The 26,747-nt window shown below is 43.4% G+C and overlaps 1 protein-coding gene across 2 annotated transcripts in view; it reads left to right on the forward strand.

Moving 5' to 3' along the window:
- Positions 1 to 1,454: 1,454 nt before the first annotated feature.
- Positions 1,455 to 26,747, forward strand: part of USP10 (ubiquitin specific peptidase 10) — a 333,623-nt gene continuing 308,330 nt past the window's right edge. Inside the window, exon 1 of one of the 2 annotated variants that reach the window (XM_085638327.1) lies at positions 1,455 to 1,974. In XM_085638327.1, the coding sequence (XP_085494453.1) occupies positions 1,807 to 1,974 (168 nt within the window). In that variant the 5' untranslated portion in view covers positions 1,455 to 1,806. The remainder of the gene's footprint in view (positions 1,975 to 26,747) is intronic. The other variant, XM_085638328.1, reaches the window with a different exon arrangement.

The raw sequence follows: 26,747 nt of genomic DNA on the forward strand, positions 1-26,747 counted from the left end.
TTGCGGCCTAGTTCAGTGCTTTAGTTCGCGCTTGCGCTGTAGCATTTTCCCTCACGTTAGGCCCTTTCCCGCATAAGTTTTTCAATACACACGGTCAGTAAGTGTTACTGATGGTTCAATTCGAGCAGGTTTCATTTCGCAAAAACCCTGTTCCATCACATACTTTAGCTTTCATTGCTTTCCCCAATGATTCTAATCCTTTCATGTGAGGCTCCATAGCCGGGAACAGGGGTGGGAGCACACCGCTTAACCTCCCAGCAAGGTTCGCCCCTGGCATTATGGTAAATACAGTCTCAAGTTGCTTGCTTTGCTAAAGTATTTACAAGTGTTTCGCCAGAGTTGGCGCAGATAGTGCTGATCTCTAGACATGTGTTTCTGGTTCTTTAGCTGTCATCAGTACAGATTACAGGCTTCAAATCTGGGGTTTGCTGAGTAGGCTGTCAAACATCACATCAGATCAGGTACCTCTCACTGGCACGCGGGTGCTTCTTCCACGAGCTCGTCAGCTCAATGACTCACTGGAGTGCTTTTAAACAGGAACAGGGGTGGGAGCACACCGCTTAACCTCCAAGCAAGGGTCGCCCCTGGCATTATGGTAAATGCAGTCTCAAGTTGCTTGCTTTGCTAAAGTATTTACGAGTGTTTCGCCAGAGTTGGCGCAGATAGTGCTGATCTCTAGACACGTGTTTCTGGTTCTTTAACCGTCATCAGTAGAGATTACAGGCTTCAAATTTGGGGTTTGCTGAGTAGGCTGCCAAACATCACATCAGGTCAGGTACCTCTCATTAGGGGCGAACCTTCTGGGAGGTGAAGCAGTGTGATCCCACATTTGTTTCCTGAAGCTCCATAGCCTCCAGCTTCACCTTCATTCCATTGGTGGATTTTTCCATCTTCTCCAACTTTTTCAAAACGGGACCCAAAGATTCCAACATCTTTCTGGGCCCTACCCAGATTCCATACTACTGTCTTCATTAGCTGCCAGATTCCTAGTGAATGGTGTAAAGATACGCCTTCTTCTGTGCTTTGCCTGCCAAACGTTGTTCACACCACTCTGACAAAATGCATCCGAACCCCAGAAGTGCAGTCGATGGCAAATCCGAGACACGTGCAGAAAGGGTGCCTATTACAAAAATGTCAAGCGCTTTCGGGCCACACAATTAGCAAAAAGGCGCAGCACAGATGCAATTACAATCACCGAGAGCAAAGCGCTCGGTTGTAATTGGTGCTTATTTCATTAATTACCGGAATCTGTTAAGAACATCTCAAAGATTTTCTGCAGTACTTCAGAACGCTGTTCTCCCTTTTGAATGTGTTACACGCTCCGTTCGTCTTAACAACACATTTCAATACCGATAAGGTCATCGGTTGAACTGACATGTTCTGACTTCTCGCGCGACTCCGTAGCGCCAAAAAAAAAACATAGTACGCGTGCGCAGCTCGCACAACTAACATTTCAGTTTGGGGCTGACAGGCACATCAGGGTGCGTCCATGTTAGAGTCTGGCAAAATGGCAGAAGGCATACTGTAGTCCTAACTAGTGTTTGAAATGGAAAAATTGAACTTTTTAAGAAGTGCCGGTACTCCAATTAAATGTATTAAATTTTTCTTAAGAAGTGCCGGTACTCTCCCTTTCAAAATAAAAAAGCGCTGATACTCACTCAGTCCCGGCCAATTTAAAAAACCCTGTTCCTGACCTGAGAGAAGGAGGTTAGCCAGGCCTCTTAGTGACAGCACCACGCCTATGGAAGCGTCATCTCGTTGTCAAGCGTTTGCGCCTGCGTTCCAGGAGGGGCTTGAGCCCTGCGCATGCGCCTTGGTCCCCCTTGTCTCCCACCCACTTCTCGCGCAATCGCAATTGTGTCTACGCGAGTGTCAGTGTGTGCGGGAGAAGATGGCGGCAGCAGGAGAAGCAGCGTGAGATTCATAGAGCGGACCTTCGGGAGTCCCAGCAATATGGCGTCAGACAGCGCCCAGGTGAGTTTGAGTCCGCTCTCTGTTCTAAGAGTCCACAGACCATTTGACTGTTCCAGATTGGGTGCTTCCCTCTGCTGCGCGCCCGTCAGGCCTGGGACTTTGCCATCTCATTGATTGGAATCTGGCTGGTGCAGGGTTTGGATCACTCGCCGGACTTACGTTTGTGACTCACGGGTACCCCTGTTGAATCCCGGCCGCCTGCCCCCTTACTGGTGGTTTTATATGCCAGTCTGAACTCTGTCCCTGCTTGCCAGGGCCCGGAGCGGCGCAAAATGGGCCTGCTGCCAGAGGGAGTGTAAGGTAGCTGCCAGGCGCTTGTGGGCGCCTGCTGCCAAATGGAATTTGAGTATTGCCGTAGACCTTTGGGGTACCTTGTGTTATCTGGGGGGAGTGTGAAGCGGGAGGTTTGTGAGGCACTTGTTGGTAAGGGATTTGGATGTATGCAAGCCTGGGTGTGAATAGCAAATGTAGGCATACTGTGTTTTCGTGACCCTTGGTTGCTTTGAAATGGGGATGTGTGTTAGTCAGTGGCAAATACATGCCTTGTCAGTCCTGCATATGTTATTACAGACATACCATAATGGTTAATATCACTTACCTGAATTGAGGATAACTTCATGTGTGTGGTTATGTTTTCCCTATTGCTTGTTTTGAACTTATCTAGTTGAGTAAACTGACAAAAAGTAAGCCTTTGTCTACTGCTACTTTGTCATAATTTGGAAGGATCATTCCAAGTAGGTGTCTACTTTGATATTTTTAAGCGCGGCTCCTACGAATTGCGAAACATTTTTTAGCAGGCAGTCTGTTGCAGACAAGTCGCCGAATTTGTGTTTTTGCTCTAAGAATGGGCTCAGTGTCAGGTTTTGCTGTCGACGATTGTACTAGTTTTTCGCCGTTGGGCCGCCTTGAATAAATTAAACGTGACCAATCTGTTACAGATCAGGTTCGACAGACCATTCCCTGTCACCTTATGCAGTGTTGCTGCTTGCCTCGTTATTCTGTGTTTTATTGTGAAAAGCCAGCTTGACTCATTCATATCTTTTAGAAATGTTGTATAGACCGACCTCTACAATAGCTACAATGAGCTTTGTTAATGGATAGTTTAATCACCACTGCATCACATTTAGTTCTTCAACTTTTCCCTTGCCCAATTCTTTACATTTTTGCTAACTTCAAATTTTTCTGAATCATGTCTTTCCTCTTAGCTTTTCCACGTCGCACTTTATTGCTTTATAGTATCCCGATACTGGTAGTACTCACCTGGTCATAGGGAACCACTGTGGAGAATCAGCAAGCCATGTGGATTGCTTACCGTAAACGGGGAGCATTAGTTCAGCATGCCAGTGCACAGTTACTAGAAAAGCCTCCAAGGTGCCAGAACTGGATAATTAAAAACAAACCATAAAAACACTGTGGTTTGTGCACGTCCTGCGAGACCCTTGGGTCAGTAGCAGCTTAGCTCGGTGCACGCAGCTGCCATCTTGTCACAAACTCTGACTCGCTCTGCTGGCTGCCAATGGAGGTGGTGCAGCCTCAGCCCTGGTGCCAGGAGGGGCATCTACGCATCGCCAAAGGGAGTGAGTGTCATAACGTTTTGATATGTCGTACAGCAATTACAAACGATTGCGGGTTGCAGAAGGCGGATAGCATCTCATTCCTGCTACAGCAACTACAATAAAGACATTAACATAATAGTGCTCACTAACGGTTAATAACACATACAGAGTAAGGACACATTTAAAAGGGGCTGTCCTCAGGGGAGGTTACAACAGTAGAGAAAGAAGTACTAAGGAGGAACTACTAAACAAATGTACCAATGAAATAAAAACAATTCCAAAAGACACTCAAAGGAGTCAGTAAAATACATGGGCGGAGCTTAAAGCCCATATTCTGAATACAGCATGTCTCGAAGAAACCTGTCGTGCTGCCTAGGTGAGACACTGCTCCCTTGTGGTGTTGGAAAGTCATCAAGTCAATACCTCTGCGGTCTGGCTTTTTCATATCTACCACCCATGTTGGCCGTGTGAGACCCTCCAAATGAGTAATGTTTTGGGCACCTAACTCTCGTTTTTGAATGTGTGGACAACACACTTACTTTTTGACCATGCTGTATTGCAGCTTGGCTGCAGCCCAAACGAGGAGGATTCCATTTGTCCCAAGGCACTCAATACAGGTTTGGCTGATTAGGTTTGGGTATTTTCCACACAAGATACATACATTAACCCCAGCGTGAGGTATTTACCTTCTGTGCTAAATACCTTCTATGCTGAGTTTTCAGTTTCAGAATAAGGCATAACTTATGGAACCTGTTTATAATACATTTAATAATTCATGCTTTGACTTTCCCACTTATAAATTTGGGTAGGTTTGACCATGCTGAAATTTATCAGGTGTAAATTGTGGGAGTGCTGTATTTTCTGCTAAACTCCTAATTACGGTATGGGCAACGGTAAGCATAGTTACCACACATCACAAATACCCCAGCCACTCATCAGTCTCCAGAGGCCATCTTTGTAACAAAATCCATGTATGTGCCCCCCCCCCTTGAAAAGTTTGTGTTCAGATCAAAACTTTTTTTTGTTCTGCTTCATACTCTCCACTGTAAATGGTTTTCCAATCCTCCATGTGACCTACTGAAAAAGGTGTTTTTTTTTTTTACCTGTCATCCATCATTCTTGCATACCCCCAAATCTGTTTCCTTAACTTTCTCTGCTGCTTTTTCCTCAGATCCGTTTCTTCTCTCGTCAGTCTCTGTTAGTATATTGCAGTACCTGTTTATTTTAAGGAGTGTGGTGAAGCGAATACCAAGCTCAAAAGAGCAGCAGAGCACTTTACAGAGAACATCTTTATTGTAGCAGGAGCTTTTAAAATATTCAGTGCCGTACATTGACCATACATATCTTCTGTGTTTGGGTTGCAGAAACCAGAGCCATGGAGATGGGAGCTAATGTACATTGTATAGTACTATGCAATACACTCTGCAGCTTTTACTTGTATGACACATGCCTGCACAACTTGTGAATGTTATATGATTTAAATATTGTTACTTAACACACATTTATAGTTTTAGGTCTCATGGAGCTGTGATTTTGTTCATAATCACTTAAAATTTGGTGAATTTCTGATGCCGACATTAGGAGCTAGATTGCCTGGTTCCAAAGTCAGTAATTTGGCACTTGACTACATTTTCCTGGGTTGTTTTTTAGTAGTAGATCATCCATACATTCACTTGAGCATCATGCCAGTTGTTAATTAACGTATGACCTCCAAAATCCAATTGTTCCTGCATACCGTTGTGACCTACAGCAAAAGATTCAAAGTTACTTTTAGCGTTGCACATGTGAAATTGATGCTCTAGCCAGGGCCACTGAAATTATGCGGCAGGAGAGCACTCAATTATGTGATGGGTTGACTAAATTATGTGGCATAATATGGCACATTGTTTTATAGTTTCACTTAATTTGTGTTTTTTACACACAGTAGTACTGCCTGGGCTGCAATTGAACTATTAGTACAAGTTTAACAACCAAAAATGGACTTAAACAACTGAAAGATCACAATTTAACCTTCGAGAAGGACCTTCCACAGCGTGCAAACACATGCAACCATGTTCTTAGTAACTTTTAATTCGTTTGAGCTAGAAACATTTTTTTTGGTTAAAATTACAACGAAATATGTGGCAAATGCTGCAACACCAGAATTATCCGTAAAAAAGCAGTGAAACAGAATCACCTAATTGTGGAGGCCCTGATCATAGCCTTTTTAGAGTTAGTTGCCTTTGTATCTGATTGCGTTGTGTGGTTGCATAGGACCAGTTATACACAGGTACATAAGGCAGCATCTCCATAGTATATAGCGCATGTGAACTGTCTCCATGGGGGTCATCAGTTGGGTAGTGGGTGCCGTTTGTCGTGTTTACGTGGTGGATTTTATTGGTTGGCAAAAAACATGTTGGATTGACAAAGTTGAGAGAACATGCATACTAAGGAAACCTGCGAGAAAAGTCACTTCTGGCAAGAGCGTTCGCCTTTTGCAACTTTTTTTTCAGTGTACACCTCCTTTTCATTTATCCGGTGGTTATTGCTAACCATATTATTTAGTGTTTTCTCCGCTGTTTGTTGTACAGCTGTTCTTGATTTGAATTGCATTTTGATAGCAGTATTTGATTCCTATCGGTGTCGATATTTGAGATAAAACATTGAAAAGTCACGTCTTCATTAGGTGCTTCATAGATGAACTTTCCTTTCATTAATCTTTTGTCTTTTTTCCAAATTGTATCATTGAAAGATTTTCCATAAAGTTGAAGAACTAGGCTTAAACCTTACATTAGAAAACGATCTCTCCATTAGACTTTATACCCTGTAATTTTATAGTCCACACTTCCTCCCTAAATTGCAACTGACTCCTTCCTCAAAGCGCCCTGTCCATTTGGAGCCTTTTCACGTCCTATAATTTGGACCACCCTGCCACATGATCTGGTCTTCCCTTGCCACATACTTCTAGTGGCCCGGTTTGTAAGTCACATACCCCTGTCACTCTAGACACCTTTGAACATTCCTTCTCAAATGTCATCCTTCTCCTATGTAGTAAAGAGAAGCCTCTCTCCCCACTTTAAAAAAAAGTTTATTTGTAGGATTAACAATGCGTTGAGCTCATGACATCAGTCATTATCATCAGGTAAGCTTTTTTTTAAATCTTGTAGGCGTAGCCAATTAAATATGTGAAAAATTGGGAATTTTGGGTTGGGGTGCAGTGTCTACATCCAAATATAACAAGCACTAACTACTGGGGTAAGTGAAGAGATATCACACTAAAATGGAGGAGTCCCACTTTCAGTGGCGGCTCCCCCACTAATGCGGAGGAGCGTCACCCAACTGCCTTGAAGCAGTAAAAGAAAGAAAAACATAAAATGATGATAATGTAATGTTATCTTTTTATTTTGTCCTGCTGCTGCCGGTTAGCGTGCCGGGGTGGGGCTGCAGAATGGTAGCACCCTCCTAAGTGTGCAAGGTGGGCAAAACAGTCATGCACACTTTCCCTTTTCTCTACAGCCTGCATGTAGAACATGCCCAGGTCCCCAGTCCTTGGATGTGCGCCGAACCACGGCGCTCAGACCAATCGCAGCGCTGCATTGCAGAGTTGTGATTGCTCAGGCTAGCCTGGCTGCCTACCTGCTTCCTGTTTCATTTCCAATGCAAGGAGAGACGGCAGAGAGATGCGGTGGTAAGGATTTAAAAAAAAAAATATATACCCTTAACCCTCCGCCTGCCAACCCGGATTCATGCCGGCCGCTACTGCCCACTTTGTACCAATGAATAGAAGAAAGCTGGCTGCAGGTAAGCACTGGTACACAGCTGCAACAGAATGGTATTCAACAGGTGAGACTGCCAGTCCAGTCCAGTCCCCTGGTAGCAGGGTATAATTATAATCCCCCACAACATTTATTTCTTTAACCAGGTTTTCTCCCTTTAGTCAAAGAATCTTGAGTTCCATCTAAGTGATGGGGATGGCCCTCTCCTATTGTTTGTAGCCATATATGCCTTTTAAGTTCACAGAGAAACTTACTGTCTTTCCTAATCGCGAGTATTTGAAGTTGTTTACCTTCACATTATACCACAATTTCCTATACAACCTATCCATTATTGGGCTTTTGTTCAGCCAATGCTAGTGGGCTAATTGGGGTAGCCCACTAGCTGTATTATCGGTCTCAACACCCCCGTTTTTTCAGTGTGTCTTAATCAACCAGAGTCCCATTATTGCAAAACTGAGATCATGTAGTATGGGTTTTCGCAGATTTAATCTAATGACCACCAGTACATGCAGTAACTTTTAATTTGGGTCTTGTTTACTACGCGCTGCCACTGTTACACATTTGACTGTCCCTGCTTCGTTGGATATAATGTATCAAGAGTCTTACCAGCCTGTTGCAACTTTACAGCACGGAGCACAATTCACCAGTCAACATGGCTCTCCAGTGTTTTTGTTTTTGGTCTCATTTTTCTGTGCTTGTTCCTTTTGGGGTAATTGCTGGATCATTTTTGCAACCTAGTAATCTGTTGCAGGTGCCAGTAGTTGACTTAAATTGAACAATAACTTTTATAATTTCTTCATTCCCTTCAACAGTAGCCCCTGTCTCCTTGTTGCTAAAACAAGATTGGCATTTTAGGTGCATTGATCTAGCCTGAAATACCATGTCCATGATTCCCTATATTTTATTCCATTTTGGTGGGGCAGTCTCACCTGTTAAATACCACTCTGATGCAGCTGTGTACCAGTGTTTGTCTGCGCCCAGATTTCTGGCATTCATTGGTACAAAGTGGGACTCCTCCATTTTAGTGGGATGTCTCTTAATTTACCCCAGTAGGTAGTGTTTGTTATATTTGGATGTAGATATTGCACTCCACCCCAAAACTCCCCATTTTTCACACATTTAATTGGCTATGCCTATAAAATTTGAAAAAAGATGACTGATGTCATGAGCTCAACACATTGTTAATCCTAGAAATCAACTTTTATACTGATAGTTGCACAGTTGATCAGAACCATTCTTAATTAATCTACACATATTCTAAACTATGTTGCACTTGCACGTCTTTAGGCTATTATATCTGTGATTTTTGTCCAGATGTCGCCAGAAATGCAAGTTTTTTTTTTTTTTTTTTTTTTTTTTTTAAATTTTATTTACCAGATCATCTGCTACTTGGCTAGTCATTGCTCTTTGAGTACCCAGGAATCATTTGTGCACTGAAACTTGTGTTTTGAATTAAGATTTGTATAGTGTGTAGACATTTGTATGTGGTCTGAAAGTAGGGAGAGTGGCTACTCTTTACTATATAGGAGACTGATGACATTCGAAAAGGGATGTTCAAAGGTGTCTAAGCCAAGCCACTAAAAGTATGTGGCAAGGGAAGACCAGATTATGTGGCAGGGTGGACTAAATTATAGGGCAAGAAAAAGTAAATTATTTGGCATAATGGGTCACATTCCGTAGCAATACTTAACTTTTTTGTCATTTTAAAGAACACACATACTGCCTGGGCAACGGGTTGACCTAATTGGCACCTGTTTAACTCGTGAATACATAAATTCTCACCTAAAAGATGAACAGTTAGAATTTGCAAGTTGTCTGCTAGTGCAGGACCCCAGGTGTGGCTCTTTAGGTAACAACATTTGATCCGTTTGAACTAGAAACCCCCAAAAAGTTGACCTTTGCCTAATACATGCAGAGATGGTGAACCATGTGGCAAACTTAGTATATCGTGAGTGTGCAGGAAACATGGCTGCAGCAGAATCCTATAATTCCAGTGACCCTGCTTTTAAGATTTGAAAATACCTTTTGTTTAAGCATGCACACTTAAGTTCGTCCATCACTTGTTTAGGTATCAACAGATAAGTTATATTATAGATTAAAAAAAAAGTTAAAATAGGTTATTGGGAAATTATAAATTGTGTATTTTTAATCTTTTGTTAAAATGTTTTGAATTGGACAAAAGGTATTGCTGAAATCCCCATGTATACATTTATGCTGCACTGAAACAAATTTGTTTTAACACCACAAGAAGGCCTTATTATGCCCTTTCATATTTGGATCCCACCCAAAATTAGGAGCGATCTTGGGACTAATTGGTAGTCCCATTATAATGTGCACATTCACACCATTTGAGCACAAATACCCGAAATAGTAATACAAATATATTTGAACATTAAAAAAAGAAACAATTTTCTTCACTTTAAATCTGTAAGACTTTTGTTAATGCAACATATTGCTCATTCATGTTTCTTGCCCTGAACTGCGCCGTCAGTGGGTGTGACGGACACTGGAAGGTCAAATTTACTATTTTAACTCCAGTCCTAGAATATATGGTAAAGAGCAATTTTTCTCCCAATTATTCCAGGAGGTGTATTTACTATCCTAGCACCAGTCCTGGAGTATTTTGGGGGAAAGTTTTATATATTCTCCAAGTATTTTTAAGAAGGTATTCATTTTGAGTGCCTGAAAGTGCTTCCCTATTTGTAAACTATTTCTAAATACACCCCCGAGCAATTTAAATCGACCAGCAGACACTTGTGCAAGTCATCGGGGCTTATTGTAGTGGTCATTTTCTTTTCATAATAGCAATGGTTTGCAAATACTGCCTCTTGGAGTGCTGTGTTCTTCGGACGGCTCATAATCCTTGCATGAATTACCTTGGTTTATGCCTTTCGTAGTCTGTCACTGAGTGAACACCTTAATGGTCACCCATTTATTTTTGTTTTCCTTTTCTTGTCCCTGTTGACTTCTGTTTGTAGGTCTCGTCTAGCGCTGCAGCGCATGCGATGCTCGCTGGGCGAGACATATTGTGAAAGTGGAGATTTCAGAAGGGGACTTGAAGCCCTGCCCATCATTTTCTTTGTGTCGCGTCAGTGTTTATGCTAAATGCTGGCTTTCCATTCAAAATGATGCTTTTTGGCCACTGCCCTTTCTCCCTTTCCTCCGGCCCATCTGGACTGGCTCGTCTGCTTCACGGCTGTCGTGAAGCAATTTCTTATCTCCACATCAGCCGCGTGTTTATTTGTGCATCGCGCTTTCACTTAAAGTGAGAGTGAAAGTGCGATGCAAATATAAACAAGCGGCTGCCTACCCGCAATGGTGAGCGCTTGTTTTGTAAGGTAAATGGTATTGGGTTTATTTTGTGTGGCTCATGTCTTTATAAGGAGATTAGAAGCACTGCCTTCCACACTGCAGGGCTTGTTTTGCACTGCTTGCTTTTGCATACAGTGCCATTCGTTGTTGGTCAGTCGGGGGCTGCGCACCCATTGTGTCAGCATAAAAGGGCGCCCATGAGAAACTCACTCGAGTGAGTTACGGCCACTGTTCCTCAGGCATTTTCTTTCTCAAGCTTGATGTTCCGCTACACCTGCAATTTATTTTTAACACAATTTTCAGGACTGCGGAAGATCATAGGCATTTTTTTTATACGCCAGTTCGCAAAAGATGTTAGATTTATAGTGTGTTTGATTTGTTACTGATCAAACTACATCCAGATTGTCAGTTTGTTTTCTTATTCATTTTATTGCCTCGTCATTTCTCATACAATCGACCCCACCATGCGTTTAATTTTCAAAGTTTTTTTTCATGGGACTCTTGTTCCAGTGAAAACGTTGGAACAGTGACTTTGTGCCTCCAGTAGCTGCCACGAATTAAGCGTCTTGTTTGACCAGTAGGGGTGCACTTGCATAGCAAACCAGTGTTCATATGCATCCAGAGCACAGTTGCTCTAATCCGAACTCACAAATAGAGTTGCCGTTAAGGTAAAATGACATAAAATGTCATTCTGCTACAAAGTTTGAAGCTAATATTGAATTAAAACAACAAAGGCTGACGTAAATGACCTTGAATAGTTGACATTTGCTACCGATATTTCTTGTGTATTCATCTGTATTTAAATAAAATTGCAAGAAATAGGCGACCACATCGCTGGAGCTTTAAGACTTTTTTTAATAATGTTAGCCAACTCTTAATGAGCGATTTTGGCAAGTAACTGTCGGGTGATTCTTTGTATATTAATGTCCTTACATTTTTGTGCATATTAGCAGAATATTGGTGGAAGACCATAATATAATTATCTGAAGTCCAATAATAAGATAGTACATCCGGCTACCCGCAGCCATTAACTCTGAACTCATCTTCCCGCCCAAATTGCAAGAGACTCCCCTGAAGTACAGTTTGCTAAGCACAGGCCGAGAGTGGGGATCGGCTTCGCGCCACTAGCTTCTCCACACAATGAGGGCTGATATATTATTTCTTGAGTGGAGGGTGTCAGGTGAGCGGCGGCTCTGCTGATAGCTGTGTCCATTAGCCTTACATGATGACTTTTGTAACTGTGTCCTTACGTAGTTTGGATAGCAGTATCGTGCCAAAGTCCCTCATCTTGAATACATGATACGAAGTGTCCCAATTTTATTTGCATCCACATGACTGCTAGGTGCACATGTTTCCAGCTAAGAGCAGGCCTGGCAACATAGCTGCCATGTAGTACTACATTGTTAATGGGAGATTGGGGGACCAATCTCTACACAGGTTTGCTCTTTTCGTGAAGCCGGGTCCCATAGTGCATTGAAGTTTTGTGCACAAATACCGGTTACAGTGATATGAGCTGCTCTCTGGTGAAGCAAAACCTGAAATATAGCCTATGCTGGTACCCTGGGAAGACAGTTGTATCCCACAGTTTGACTTGCTCTGCTTCCCTCCACACGTGTGAAGTGAAATCTGTTTTTGTTACACATCCATATTGCCAATGACTAAGCTCCTCAAGATCCAGTTCCTCTCTCCATGACCCAGCCCAGAGTATACACTAAGTTGCTTTTAACTTGTGAACGCGTTAGGAGGCTACTTTTCATGAGCCGTTAAAATTGTATTATACCAATAAATCTGTCTGCTTCTTTTAAAGTAAAACCTTGGAAAGAGGCTTTGGTTAAATCTGAATTCGTATTAGATTGGTTTCTTTGATGGGCTGAGAATGTTCTCCCTTTCTCACTTTCTGAGATTCTGCTGTCCAAATGTCAAAATAATTGAAAATCTTTGTTGCTTTACGTCGTAATATAATTTGCCTCTTTTTTGGCAGAACATTTTAGTTTAAAGCTTTGTTTCGATCCATCCTCGTTATTTGGTTGTGTGCCCTTTCATTCAGAATATGATGCACAGAAATGCATGAAGAGGGCATTTTTTTTTCTGGAGTGTTTTGCCTTTAACCCCTAATTTGATTCACTTCGGTACCACTTTTAATGTGCATCTTTTAATATCGGCTCCCTCTAGGCATACAAACACATAACTTATTTACACACCCCCATTTTTAGTGGCATACTAATCTGTTTTTGGCTTTCAGTCCAACATTGCACTCTGTTTTTGTCGACTGTCCTAAAGACCATAGATTAAGTCTTGTGTTCTACTCTACTAACAAAGTCCGCTTTTGTAATTAGTGTTAATATTTTACTATTTCTGTAATATGCACCTGAATACTTGAGTACAATTGTTGCTGCTTATGTATATTTTTGGTCTTTGTTTATGAACTCACTCCTGTTACCCACGTGTTTCAATGAACTACATATTTGTGCAGGGCAGATTGTATTTTCTGAGTGGTTGCAATTAAAACAATATTTTGAAATGGCGTCTACATATTACTCTATGCTTTATTTTGGTAAAATACTTGCATATGTTTCCAATGGCTGGTTTATATTTTTCTCGAACCGGTATTGCATATACCTTTTCGCTGTTTGGCATCTGGACACTGTTTTGTAATGTTTGAAGAGCTGCTGTTTGGTGACAGTGTTTAAAGTGTCATCTTTAGACAGGACATGTAAGATATTTTAAAGGTGGGGAGAGAGACCCCTTGTAAACAGAAAAGGACCATTCCTAACTCACGAGCTAATATGTTATGTCCATGTTCACGTCGCGTACTCCTTCCAGGTTGCTCTACTGCTGTCATCAGCTGGTTTGCTTCTATGTTCATTATACTTCAATTGCAACTCTTTCTGCTCATGTAATGTGTTTTTCCCCTCCATTATTGTAGCTTTATAAACTATACACAGCTATGACTCATGAGGGTCTTAACAGAATAATTTAATCAGACCTGCAAAAGCAATATTCCAGGTTTCAGAAATGCTACCATCCGTGGCATGGGTTTACGTGCCCGACTATTTTGGTTTCTATATTTGGTTAAACTTATAAAGCTTTTTTTTAAGCTGGGGAGGAGGGAATGGTGTACTATTGATTCCTAAAGCACACTGTTCAGTGTCATGATTTGCTGACTCCCATACAGCAAGCATACTGTGCAATACAAAAAGTCAGAAATGCTGGTGTAGTAGTTTTCTGGCACTAGGCCATAGGATTAGTCATTTGTTACCGTAGTGCTATTTCAGCAGCATAGATGCATTTCCAAACACTCGTGCTAGAACTGCAGTTTCTTTTTCTTTTTGTGGACATTCTTTGTCTGACTTTTAAACATACAATCGTGGATTAAGGAATATTGCGCTAAACAAAAGTTGTTCATGGTAGAATAGTCTCGTGGAGCACTTTCACAGTCCATGCAGACCTGCTCATAAAATATAAAGTCTCCTTTTATAGAATAAATTTGTTAAGCACAACGTTATTCAATTTATGCATCTGTTGTAATATACAACAGTTTAGCAGTAATACAACTAAGAGGCTAATGTATGATTAACCGAATAGAAAAGTTGTCAAAGGATTGCTGAAATATAGGAAATAATGGATTTAATCTCCAACAGAGGATCAGTCCAAAATTGGGGACCAATCAGAAAAAAGACCGACCACAAGCCTTAGCTCTTTCAACACATGTAATGGTCAAAAGTAAGTAACAGAATGTAAGCTTCACCAGATTATGAAGTGTAGAATGAAATGCAAGTGGTACTTCTCAGTGCCTTAAATAAAAAATAAAAGTTTTAGCTTCAGACACGGGGCCCTAAAATGATTCTGTGGTTTGACAAAAGATAATGTAAACCAATCCGAGCTTGAGTCACTTGATCAGATTATTTTGTTACCCACACATGACTCAAACAGCGAAGCTATTGATTCTTGGTAACTGATTCAAAAAGATTTATGAAACCCACAATAAAGAACGTTACAATAATCAGTCCAAACAGAGGCCACTTGTTCGTGAAACTGTTTAGGATGGAAAGGAAGGATTTTTCATAATGCTTTGAGGCAGAAACAGCAAGCTGATTAAACTGCATTCAACGGGGACGCAGTTCCTGGATGTGCGGGCCACTAGAATTTCTTGTCCAGTGAAGACCAATTTATGTGGCAAGTTGACTAAATTGTAGTGCAGAAAATTGACATTTGCATAGTTTATGCAGGACATTGTGGGCTATGTGGCAAAGTCGGTATATCCATGGCTACAGGGGAAACATAAATGCCACAGAATCACATAAATCAAGTGCCATACTTTTAAGATTAGAAAATAACCTTTTTTAATTAATCACACTTAATGAAGCCTGTTTCTTATTTAGCTAGCTACTAATCTGATCAGTTACAGGGATTTCATTAACCACATCTAATTTCAACGAGCAGTACCTAGAAAAATGGGCCAGAGAGAATTCTTCCAATTATCTATTGCTAGTTAGTAAGATTTAACTTTTGTTGTCATTCGTCTGAGAAAAATTGAGTTATCCAATGTTGAGCAGCAGAAAGACCTTGATTTCAAATTAACTTCAGAAGTGGGTCGGGGGGGGGGGGGTCTGGTGGGGGAGTGATGGACAAAATATGCAACTAGCTGGGTGTATATAAGATGACTGTACACTAATGTCCAAGCACGCACCTTTGAGATGAACCATGCTACAGCTGCTCTTGTGAAAAATGACTTTGGCGTTTCACACGGATGTCATGGTCCACGGAATGAAACGTCTTGATAGGTTGAGCTGCAGGGTAGCAAAGTCTCACAGATCTACAGTCGATCTAAATTCATCCTAGGCAATCATGCTTTCTGTACTTCTACCTGGCTGTAAATCCAAATGTCAAGAATCAAGATAATCTGACTCCTCCAAATGAAACAATTGCCTGGGTACTACATGCTCATTCATTTTTACAAAGGACTAGGTAGGGGGTGATCTATTTATAATTAGTATTTCTCAAGAGAGTAATAGTCACACCCGCTTCTTTGGAGCATGTTCTCTAAAGTGCAAATATTTGCAGTGAGGAAAAAGAGGGATTCATTAACCAATCCAGGTTGTGTAGTGGGCCCTCCCATTGGCTCACACTCCACTTAGCCCACTTTTGCTTATTTGTTGTAGGCTAGTTTCTCAAATCTGGTAGGCTGTAGGCTTGTATTGTTGATGCTCTGGTCCAATAGTGCATGGGTTCCCAGACAAGGTGTTGAACTAAACTCTCCTGGCTTCTTTCAATTTTTTAAGCTCTTTACAGGTTGAAGGAGTGAAAGTGTACAAAAATGTGTGGTAGATTCTGTTGCCTCATGCAAAATTTGTGATCTTGTCTTGAAAGCAGACACATCACTCCTTTTTAGGACTCTCCTAGGCAGCGCTTTCGCAGTCTCTTCTAGACATGCTGTATTCAGGATATGGGCATAAAGCTCTGTCCACTTTCCACCCATCTTTTTAATTGGCTCCTGACCTTTGTAAATGGTGGCTTTTCATTCATCAATTGGCTTAGTAGTCCCTCCTTAGTACTTCCTTGTCTCTTCTTGTAACTTCCAACGAGGACACCCCCTGTTACATGTGTTGTTACTCCCTAGGTTTTAAATACAGCCTCAGAGCACTATTTTCTCAAAGGACTTCAGACAGGACACGCGCTTGTCCAAAGCAAGGCTGGCAGTGGTTACTTTACTCACTAGCACATCTCACATTTATACGAGACCTTCTATAAATTTCCCGTTCAGCTCTACGCTGAGTACAACTTAATCCGGAATTAATATAATTCTTTTGCCACATTTCAAAGCTACTAATTGTATATATGGACTTGCTATTTGAATGTACTCGTGGTACTGTCTTGCATGCAATGTATTATGGGTAGGGGGGATGTGCCATATCTTCTGCAGGGTGCAGTACCATATGTGACCAAAAGAGGCCCCAAAGGACCTCTTTTGGCCACCCTGCAACATGCAACCCTGGACCCTGCAACATGGCTAGGTAAACAAAATTGGCATTTATAATGCCAATAACTCCAACAAATGCAAGACCAATTGCATTTCAAATGCAATAGGTCTCCCATTTGTTAAAGTTAGTGATGGTTGTGTTGAAAATGATAATGTTTTTTTTCTTTATACCGTTGGCAATAGTGCTACAGAAATATAATCACTCGACTGCAAATAAAAATTAAAAATAAGTAAAAAAACATTATTTCCAACGCCCCATATCTTTGGAATGAACTGCCATTGCAACTATGCACCTGTGAAAAACGCTTGCATTTCTGAAAATCGCTCAAGACCTATTTTTTTAGTTTGAGGCTGGGCAGCCCATGGCTGCTCTGCAAGACATGGCTGTATTCGGAGCATGGAGGTGAAGCTCTGCCCATATTTTTCATTGGCTTGTCATTGTCCTTGGTAAATGCTATCTTCTGATTTGTTAATAGGCTTGGTAGTCCCTCCTTAGTACCGCCTTGTCTTCATTTGTAACCTCCCTTGGCGACACCCCCTGTTAACTGTGTTGTTGCTCGGTAGGCTTTAATTACAGCCCCAAGCTATTTAATGCTTTCCCTGCCTGCGGGACACATTCTTTCGTTGGGCTTAATTTATTTTATCCACAGCACGCCACAGTCGCGGCCGCGCCTTTGGTTTATTTGCGGCGCTGAATGCAGTTGCATATTTTTTTCCCCCCTAGTTTGTAACTTTTCTTTGTGAAAGCGCCCCATGCAGCACTTTCTTTTTTTTTTTAATTCTTTTTTTTTTTTTAAAGAAACCTTTATTTGACTGCAAAGAGTTACAGACATGGGCCTACAACTCCTTGGGCCGGCCACTGATTAGCATGAGACGTATCATTCCACCGTTATACAGATTGAGCAATCCGAGGATCTCGTCAGTTCATCAGTACTCCCAGTGAAGGCAAAAGCAGTAGTTGAGTGACAATATGAAATACGGTTTCAATTTTCGACTTAAAACTAATAAAACATTACACACAAGGCAATAGGCAGTGTGAATATCAGGACGCGCTCCCCGGGGAAGGAAATCAATTACCTGCGGCAGAGAAGGGAGAGGGGCCTGGGAACAGAGGAAAAATCAAACTGTAACCTACTCATAACCTAACGGATGAGGAATGGTCAGCTAGGGGGACAAAGAAACATCCGATACAATAGCCAGGGGAGGGGCTCAGATGTCTCCGTGATAAGAATTCCACGGACCCCACACCCCAGTCCATTTCCTAGGCTTGCCTCGCGCTACATACACCGTCTTTTCCCTAAACATGCACCAATCCATATTCTCCTTCCACACCGAGACCGTGGGCGACCTCTGGGAACCCCACAACTGTGCGATGTTTCGTTTAGCCACCATATTACCCAAAGTCGCCCACTGCCTCTGCGCCACATTATAATCGTTGGGCTCCCACACATTCAGCAGGCATCTCCTAGCTTCTGGCAGCAGAGCAACATGAGTGACCTCTTCCATTACAGCATGCACCCGACGCCAGAAGCGAGCCACCTCAGGACATTCTCATATAACATGAAGGAAAGTACCCAGCGAACCACAGCCACGCTTACACATCCCATCCACGGAGAAACCCATGTGCATCAGGCGGGGACCAGTGACATACACTCTATGGAGTATCTTAAGTTGTATGAACCGAAGGCGGGCCGGAATTGCCACCTCCCTCGGGGAGGCTATTGCCGAGACCCAGTCCTCATCATCTAATTCCAAACCGTCAGCAACCCAGATCTCCCTCAAGTGGGTCAACAGGTCTGCCCGGTCGTTGATAAGTTTTCCATGCAGCACTTTCACGTTAATGGCGGCCACTCTCCTTTCGTTATACGAGCTGCGTCTAAGGAAAGGGCAACAGCCACCATTAAAGTGAAAGTGCTGCATGGGTGCTTTTGCAAACAACCATTTGCAGTGCAATAGGTCTCGCATTTTCGAGAGATTAGTAAATGCAAGACCTATTCCATTACAAATGCTTGTTTGTTTCTGACTGCCTTGGAGTCTGAGCTCCCAATAGAGATCACTCAGCCAATAGGAGGGCTTGTCTCAAAAGCCTCTGCAACCCGTGGCATCTGAGGAACCATTGGTCCTCGCACTCAGGCGCTCCCCCTCTTTCACAGCTAGCTGGTTTCCCTTTCAGTGACGTCCAGGGTGAGAGTCACTCTCTGGTAAATCCTTGTGTCCTGCCAATGTGCCAGTGTCGGGAAGTCTGAGGTCAGCAAATACTGAAGAGACACAAGTGGTGACAATGAAGTTAGTGAGTAGTTGAACACCCAGGGTGTGATTTTAACCTGCTGTTCTTTTAATTACTTTTTTAACTGCAACATGCTGGCAAGAAGTGCTGTTTACGAGTAGATAGCAGATCCGCCACTACTCAGTCAACAGCTCACTGATCCTTTAGGTTGCAGGATAGATAATTCTCCTCACAATACACGCCGATTTCGATCTGCCTCGCTCTGTCACAAATGCAGTGGGCCGTCAACCATTTTGTCTCATCAATAAAATGTTGTAAACGCACGAAGTCCGATGTTCATAAAGAAGTCACCTTTTTAGGTCTTGCCTAGCACAGCGCGCATGCGTTGCTCTAGGAGATGACCTCTTGGAATCACTCCAGGTTTTCAACAAACTCTTGCGTGTGGCGCTTTCTTTTTTTTGCACACATTGTATTGGCCATTGCGTGTGGCTTTCAAAAATGAAAGCACGCAATTGGCCAAAGGTGGGTGCATGTTCCACCTTTCCCCGTAAATGTTTCCTCTCGCGTCCTACAGCTGTCGGGAGCGATCTGTTATGGGTCGTATTACAAAGGTCGCTTTGGGCCGCGCGGACGTGCTTTTTCTGTTTCTATCTCTATCTGTCCTCTGCCCAGTGGCTGTGGCACGCGCTGCTTCTGTGTGTGCAGCGGTCACGCGCTTCCCGCTTGGGGTGTTTGCCCGCTCAGTTGCCCACGCCCACTGAGGCTCACAAGGGTTTGGCTGTGCCTGTAATGGCGGTCTTCACCGTGTGTCAAAAATCTCAATGCTTTCACAGGCGCACCGGCCTATTTCCTCGCTTACCTTAACACAGACCTGAAATGCAGTTTATAGGAGGCATAAAAACATCAAACCAGGCTTGGGAGAGAAAGCATAAGGTGCGCGGTACCACTAGGGGCATTGGAGCAGAGACACTTGTTATCTCCTCGTCCCCACCCATGCTTCGTCAAAAAGTACCACGCCCTTTCCATTTGTGACACTCCCAGTTTTGCATTTCCCATAACCGTATGAAGTGACGCTAGATGACCCGCCCTCCGACTACGCACTTGTGTATTTTTCGCCATTACCGAGGCTTGTGGCACTTGAAACGTGGTAATGAATGGTTGCTTTGCAAAAAACAAAGCCGCAATGTGATGATATACAGTGCAAATGCGCGGGCTGCGCGTACATCACACAAACCAGAGCAAGAATACCATACAATATAGATCTAATGTCATTGATATGTTTAAAAAAAAAAAAATAGATATTACCATGTTTTTCCAAGAGTCACAAGTCTCGGTGGTAACAGGACATGCTCGTCTCTCGTTGGTTCAAAAAAACTTGACGTGCGGCAAATCATAGCTTGGTACGATATGTTTATTTTGTTTTGGCATGCAGTGGTATCGGTTCCATTAGAATAATTTAAATACATGAGGAAATTAAGCGCTTACTTTGATGTTGGCAAGGCAGATATTTTACTATTGGTGGTAACATTACAATGCAAGTGGTTTACAGTTGGCTGTATAAAGCTGTGGAAATAGCAGAAAACGGATCTAGAAACAAAATAACAATGAATCCAACGTTATTTTTTTTCTAAATGCGATCTTTGCACTGTCCCAAAATACTATTGTTTGCAAAGCACATAGTGTAAACTGTTTATACTGGTAAAAATAAAAAGGTTCCTCTCCCTCCACCGCTACTCCCTCCACCTCCACTCCACTCCCCCATCTCCAACTCTGCTCCCATTACCACCTCCACTCCCCCTCCCTCCCTGCACCTTTACTCCCACCTCCTCTACCCCCTCCGCTCCCTCCTCCCTCCCTGCACCTACTCTACCCCTCCTCTCCCTCCACTTCCATTCCCACCTCCCTCCCACCTTCACTCCCCCCACATCCACTCCCCCTTCTCCCTCCCACCCACTCACTCCCTGCGCCTCCACTCCTCCCTCCCCCCTAAATTTATCTGCTTTCCTGCGGGATGTTTTCTAGGTTATATATAAGGTAACAAATGGTTATAGCACTTTTTTTTTTATTATAACATAACTTTTAAACATGCTGCACAGCATTCACAATGCTCTGCAACACATTAAAAACTTTAACAAAGCTAATAGCTCTCTCTAAACACTTATAAGGCCCCAAAGGCGAGACCTATTGGCTATGCCAATGCTTGTTTATTTTAGAAAGCATAAAGTAAGAACAGAATATGCTGCAGCACTCTGGATAATGTGCTTCAAGGCTGAATACTTTTAAGGTCCCATAGGCGAGACCGATGGCATTGCAAATGCTTGTTTAAGAGTGCCTTTTCTTTTGCCTGTTGCCCATCGTCTTGATCACGCGCCGAGATACTCCTTTTGGGGGTGATTAGAGTGCGTAATATATTAAAATAATATAGTGTAACACTGCAAATGGTTGTTTGTTGTAAGAAAAAATAAATAATGATCAAAACTAAAGTATGACGTTGTTCACATCAGTAGTGATTAAAACACAGCAAATTTATACAAGTATTTCTTGCAATAAAAGTTAATGTAAATTGTGTAATAATGTGAGATGTACTTTTTAATATCTGTGATCGAAATAGTTTTTATGATGGCAATAAAAAAATAATGTAAAAAAAAAAATGTTTAGCACACGTTTTCCATATTCCATTGCTTGTTCGGAATAGAACCCAGAGAACAATTCATGCCATTAGTGAGCCCTTGATGGGGCAGCCAGTGAACTAGTGAGCATGAACAGAGCAATGACATGGATATTCAACTTCTCACGCCAGTTATTACAGCTAACAAATGATAACTTGGGGGGGGGGGGGGGGGGTACAGTTCATTTGAGTGATGAGCCTCTCCCGAAAGTTCAAACATTCCTTTAAATAAAGCAACCTCCATAGTAGTAATCATTATTTGAGCAGTGTAGATCGAAAATGTCTGAATAAGAATTTATGCGGGTTTAGCAAGTGCTTAGAGACCACAGGTGCCGCAAGGGCTGCGTAGTTGACACTTCGTTAAGCTGATCATATCTAAAATAATAGCTCTGCAAAATTCTAATCTTCCAGTTATTATTCCCTCGTTGTTAAGTATTTATCTACTATCCTGGATTAAGGTGAGACTTTCACTGGATGGAGAAAAGGGACGAATTGGTAAGAGGTTGTTTAATCTAGTTGTTGAACAGCCAGATAAACGCTGTATCCTCTGCCTGCTTCAACGCCCTCCGCATACTCCGAAAAACCTTCAGATGGATCCCCTCAGAATCCAGAAAAATTGTCATGCATGCTCAGTAGCAGACTACACTACGTCAACGTTCTCTACGCCAGAATCAACAAAAAACTTCTCAAACTCCAGACCGTCCAGAATGCCGGGTTCAGAGTGATCATAGACATCCCCCCATCGCAGCCACATCACCCAACACCTCCACAATCTCTACTGGCTCCCTATCAAAAGAAGAATAACCTTCAAACTCCTCCCTCACGCATACAAGTCTCTCCACAAAACTGGACCAACATTACCTGAACCACCGCCTCTCCTTCTACGCACCCAAAAGACACCTACCTACGATCAACTGACCTCTCTCTGGCCACCATTCCATGTATCTACAAGACCAGAACGGGAGGAAAGTCCTTCTCCTACCTCCCAGCCAAGGCATGCTTCAGTTCAGGAAAGACATCAAGACCTGGCTCTTTGGGTGACCTCAGCACTCAACCCCCCCCCCCCCCCCCCCGGAACCTTGAGACCCTCACGAGTGAGTAGTTGCGTTTTTACCAACCCTGATTGATTGGTTTAATTCTGCTTACTTTTTCAGTTAAGTTCAACATTACTTCATTACTTTAGTTGATTATGGGTGAATAAATGGACTTGAGCCATTGTAAGTGCACCAGAAAATATCATGTATGGTCTTTAGTCATTAATATGGCCCTCTAAGCACAACTACTTCTTAATTTCTTTATTTGGACCATTCTGCCATAGATTAGATAAGCATGCTATTATAATTTGCTTACATCTGATGCCACTAGGTCTCCCAATGTCTTGTAATGCCTTACTGGAGGTCCTGGCTGGCTTTCCTTCCTATTGCTGCTGCCCTGAAGAGATGAAGGGGTAAATATGGAGAAATTAACTGGGGTGAATCTCGGAACTGTGTAAAAGCTGATGCCAAGCGCGACACATCGGAAGAGAAGCTACCTCTGGGCCTACTCTTCTGCCTTGCCCACATGTTCCAGAATTCCAGTACACCAGTCTTGATCAGTCAAGACACAATGTGTTCTGAAATGCTTGTGCACAGTCTACCTTCGAGATATACTCTTAGTCAACTCAGTTTAAAGTTGCTACTCATCAAAGCAGAGGGACACTTCACATCCAGTTCTCGCCTAATTTGAACCACGGCATGTCTTGGGAAACCTGCCCCAACGGCATAGATCACCCTAATAGTTTAGCGACCTCTGCTCGCGCAGAACTTGCCGCGTCTTCCCCCACCAACCATGCGGGTTACATCAATTACACTCACTCGAGTCTTCACTATTTGGAGAGTAAAATCGACTCTTTTGCAGCTGACCTAGCACATCTTAGACATGGCCTATCAATTCAGGCCATCCGTTCCCGCTCTCCCACCAACGAGAGTCTGCAATGGCCTCCTCACGCAGACACAATGACTGCCTTACAAGGGCACCCCCCCCCTGGCTTTTCACTCCACTCTGCAGGCAGGCCCATAGGCCCCGTCGTTCTCACTGACCCCTATCTGTACGGTATGCTATTGCTCCCAGCGAATCTTACCCCTCCAGGCCCCAGACCAATGTTCTCACCCCTCCCTCCTCTATTCCAGTAATAATGGGCATTAATAGAACCCCTGTTATTACAGACTCACCCAAATCCCCCTGCCCGAGTGATCACCATCCAGCCCTTACAATCTGCAGTAGATGATGCCTGCCTGCTATCCTGCATGTTCGCAAATTGCAGATCGGCAGCCACGACCCAGACCATGGCACACGATCCCTCCACCATCCCAGTACTAGTAGGCTTGAAGAGATCCCATGTAACTAGTGACTCACTGTGGTCGTGGGGGTGTGGCGGGCTGGAATAACAGACGAGGAGGCCAGATATAGTGGGCTATAGTGCGCTTCTTTAATATACACAAGTTCCAGTATAGGGTTGAGAGTCACGGGAAACGGGGTGATGGTCTCTCGTCTCGGTCGTCGCTGTCGGTGCTTCTGGTACGCCTCCCGCTCTTGGCGCTTTTCGGTGGTGGTAGACCGGGGTAGGTGTTCCTCGGAGGACCGAAAGAGAAACAAACAGAGGAGCCGTCAGTCCTGCAGGGACTCTGCGGAAGATACCGTCCCCCGAGACCCAAAATGTGATGAAGAAGAAACGGACCGTGGTGGGGGGGAAGAAACGGGTCGAGCAAGGAAAGGGCAAGACTTAGTACCGGAAAGGGTGCTCTGAAAGGGGTGTGAGAAAACAGGACTCATATAGTGTAAATAGTGCTGTATAGTATTTACAAGGTGGTTGGACGTGACTGTAGAAGTGAGGGAGTCTATATACAAGGGGGGCTTCTATTGCTTTACACAGCGTAACTAATGAGCTAGAATATGGGGGAAGGTACTCACACGCTCCGCCGTAACTCTCCTTTGAGTTACGGCCGCTCTTCAGCTACCTCCGGAGGACTCCACCAGTCTTCCGACCATTCCTCGAGGTCTCCACTTCCGTCTTCTCCTTCCTCCGTATCGCCAGTCGAGAGTTCCTGCCACGATCTTCCGACTCCTTCATTCGTCTCTATTCCGCCTTTTCTGTTGTCGTCCGCCTGGGAGGAGGAGGGACTTCCGGGGTACCGGTTGAATCCTTCCGGTCTGTCGTCGCATCGGATTGGACCCTGTAAGAGAGAGAAGGGCGGGGTCGTCGTTGTCACGGACTCTTTGGAGATCATGTTGTTTGGCGGGTCCGGGAAGGGAGAACTCCGTAAAGGAGGTAATCCGGGTGGTATACGCGAGGGTTTGGGTTTCGGGGAAAAGGGTCCCTCACACTCACCCAGACCTCCTGCGCAATTCACCACCATTCAGACTCTTCAACTTGCTAAAGACATTCCCGCTCCTTTTTCCTACATGCTCGTCAACTGCAGATCGGCAGCTCAACACGCTACAGATATCGCTGAAACCTTACTCAGTGAGGGAATTGATATTGCTTTCCTCACGGAATCCTAGCTCAATGACCACTCAAAGGCCATACTTGACCTGCTAACCCCTCCTGGTTACGCCACCAGACGAGACAGACTGGAAAGAACGGGTGGGGGCCTAGCCATTATCCACAAAGCTGAAATCCTTCTATGCTTACTAAATAAGGCAGAATACTTGACATTCAAGTAACTCTGCGTCGAAGTTAAAGGCAATGGATCCCCACCTATCAAAGTACACACAATCTACCACCCTCCTGGGAAGCGCGCCCTCTGCACCAAAGAGTTATCAGACCTACTAACTCTGTTCTCCTTAACTGACACGAAGGATGTGTTTCTGGGAGACTTTAACTTACAACGGAACAACCCCGAAGACCCCACAATCGGGCGCTTCATGAACCTTCTAGAAATAAATGACCTAAAGGAACTCTGCAATAAACCAACACGTATCAAAGGCGCTCCGCTTGACACTATAATCAACAACAATAAACCGGTCTCCCTTAACGCCATCCTACCTATGGACTGGTCAGACCACCATCTCGTACTGTTCAACATCGACACTTCCATCAAACCACACTTTGACTCATCAAATAATCCCAAGCATTGGACCAGAAACCTCAAACAAGTCCCTTACACGGACCTTGTAGCCAAGATCTGTGAACAACTACGTCGTCTCCCTTTCTCGCATAACGTGAATGACCTGACCACCCACTTCGACACTGCTATAATGGAAGCTCTCAACCTTGTTGCACTGCTCAAACTAAAACAACTAAGATAAATTCAATCAAAATCTTGGTTTACCTCGGATCTAAACGACAGAAGACTTCTTAGGCAAGCTGAAAGGACCTGGAGACAAAACCCATCGTGAGTACATCTTACTCTTCTCAGGACGGCAAGGATGACTTACAAAAAGCACATCTGCAGAGAAAAAGCCACCTTCTTCCGCAATCAACTTCACTGTGCAAAGAACAGGCCCAGAGAACTCTTTAATATCGTCAAATAACAAACCACTTCCTCCTGCACACATGAAATTATAGACTCTTGTGAACAGTGTGAAAAAATTGCCAGTTTCTTCACAGACAAAATAACAAATTGATCAATTTTTCCTGCAAGTCACAACCCCACCCCCCTTACAACCAATCTGCTTTGACACTCCCTACATATAATACCTCAATCACTTTTATGGTCCGCGCCATAGACAAAATAGCTCCTAATGGAACTAGCGGCAACCTTTCCAACATCCAATTGAAAAACGCCAATTGGTAGATCTTCAAACCCATGACAGAACTTGAGGTTTTTAATATTATTGTGAAACTAAAGCCCACTTCTCACATCAAAGATCTCCTCCCTACCAAAATGGTACATAACCGTAACCATATTATTGCCCCGAGTTGGACAAACATTATCAATTCCTCTCTCTCCTCGGCATGTGTACCAGAGTCTCTCCAACTAGGTCAAATCGCACCCATTCCCAAGAATCCCAGGGCTGACCCGAAAGATCTCTGCAACATCAGACCTATCTGCAACCTCCCATTCCTAGCCAAAACCATGGAAAAATGCGTATTGCAACAACTCGACATATTGAGGATTCCAACTTACTTGACTCCTTCCAATCCGGGTTCAGAAATGGCTGTAGCACAGACTGCCATGCTTAATATCACAGATGACGTCCGTAGATCCTTAAATGATGGTGATGCATGCATGCTTATCCTACTTGACAGCGGCATTCAACACTGTAAACCACACAGCCTTCCTGGAATCCTTGA

This window comes from Triturus cristatus, chromosome 12 (genome assembly GCF_964204655.1).
Source record: "Triturus cristatus chromosome 12, aTriCri1.1, whole genome shotgun sequence".
Taxonomy (NCBI): domain Eukaryota; kingdom Metazoa; phylum Chordata; class Amphibia; order Caudata; family Salamandridae; genus Triturus; species Triturus cristatus.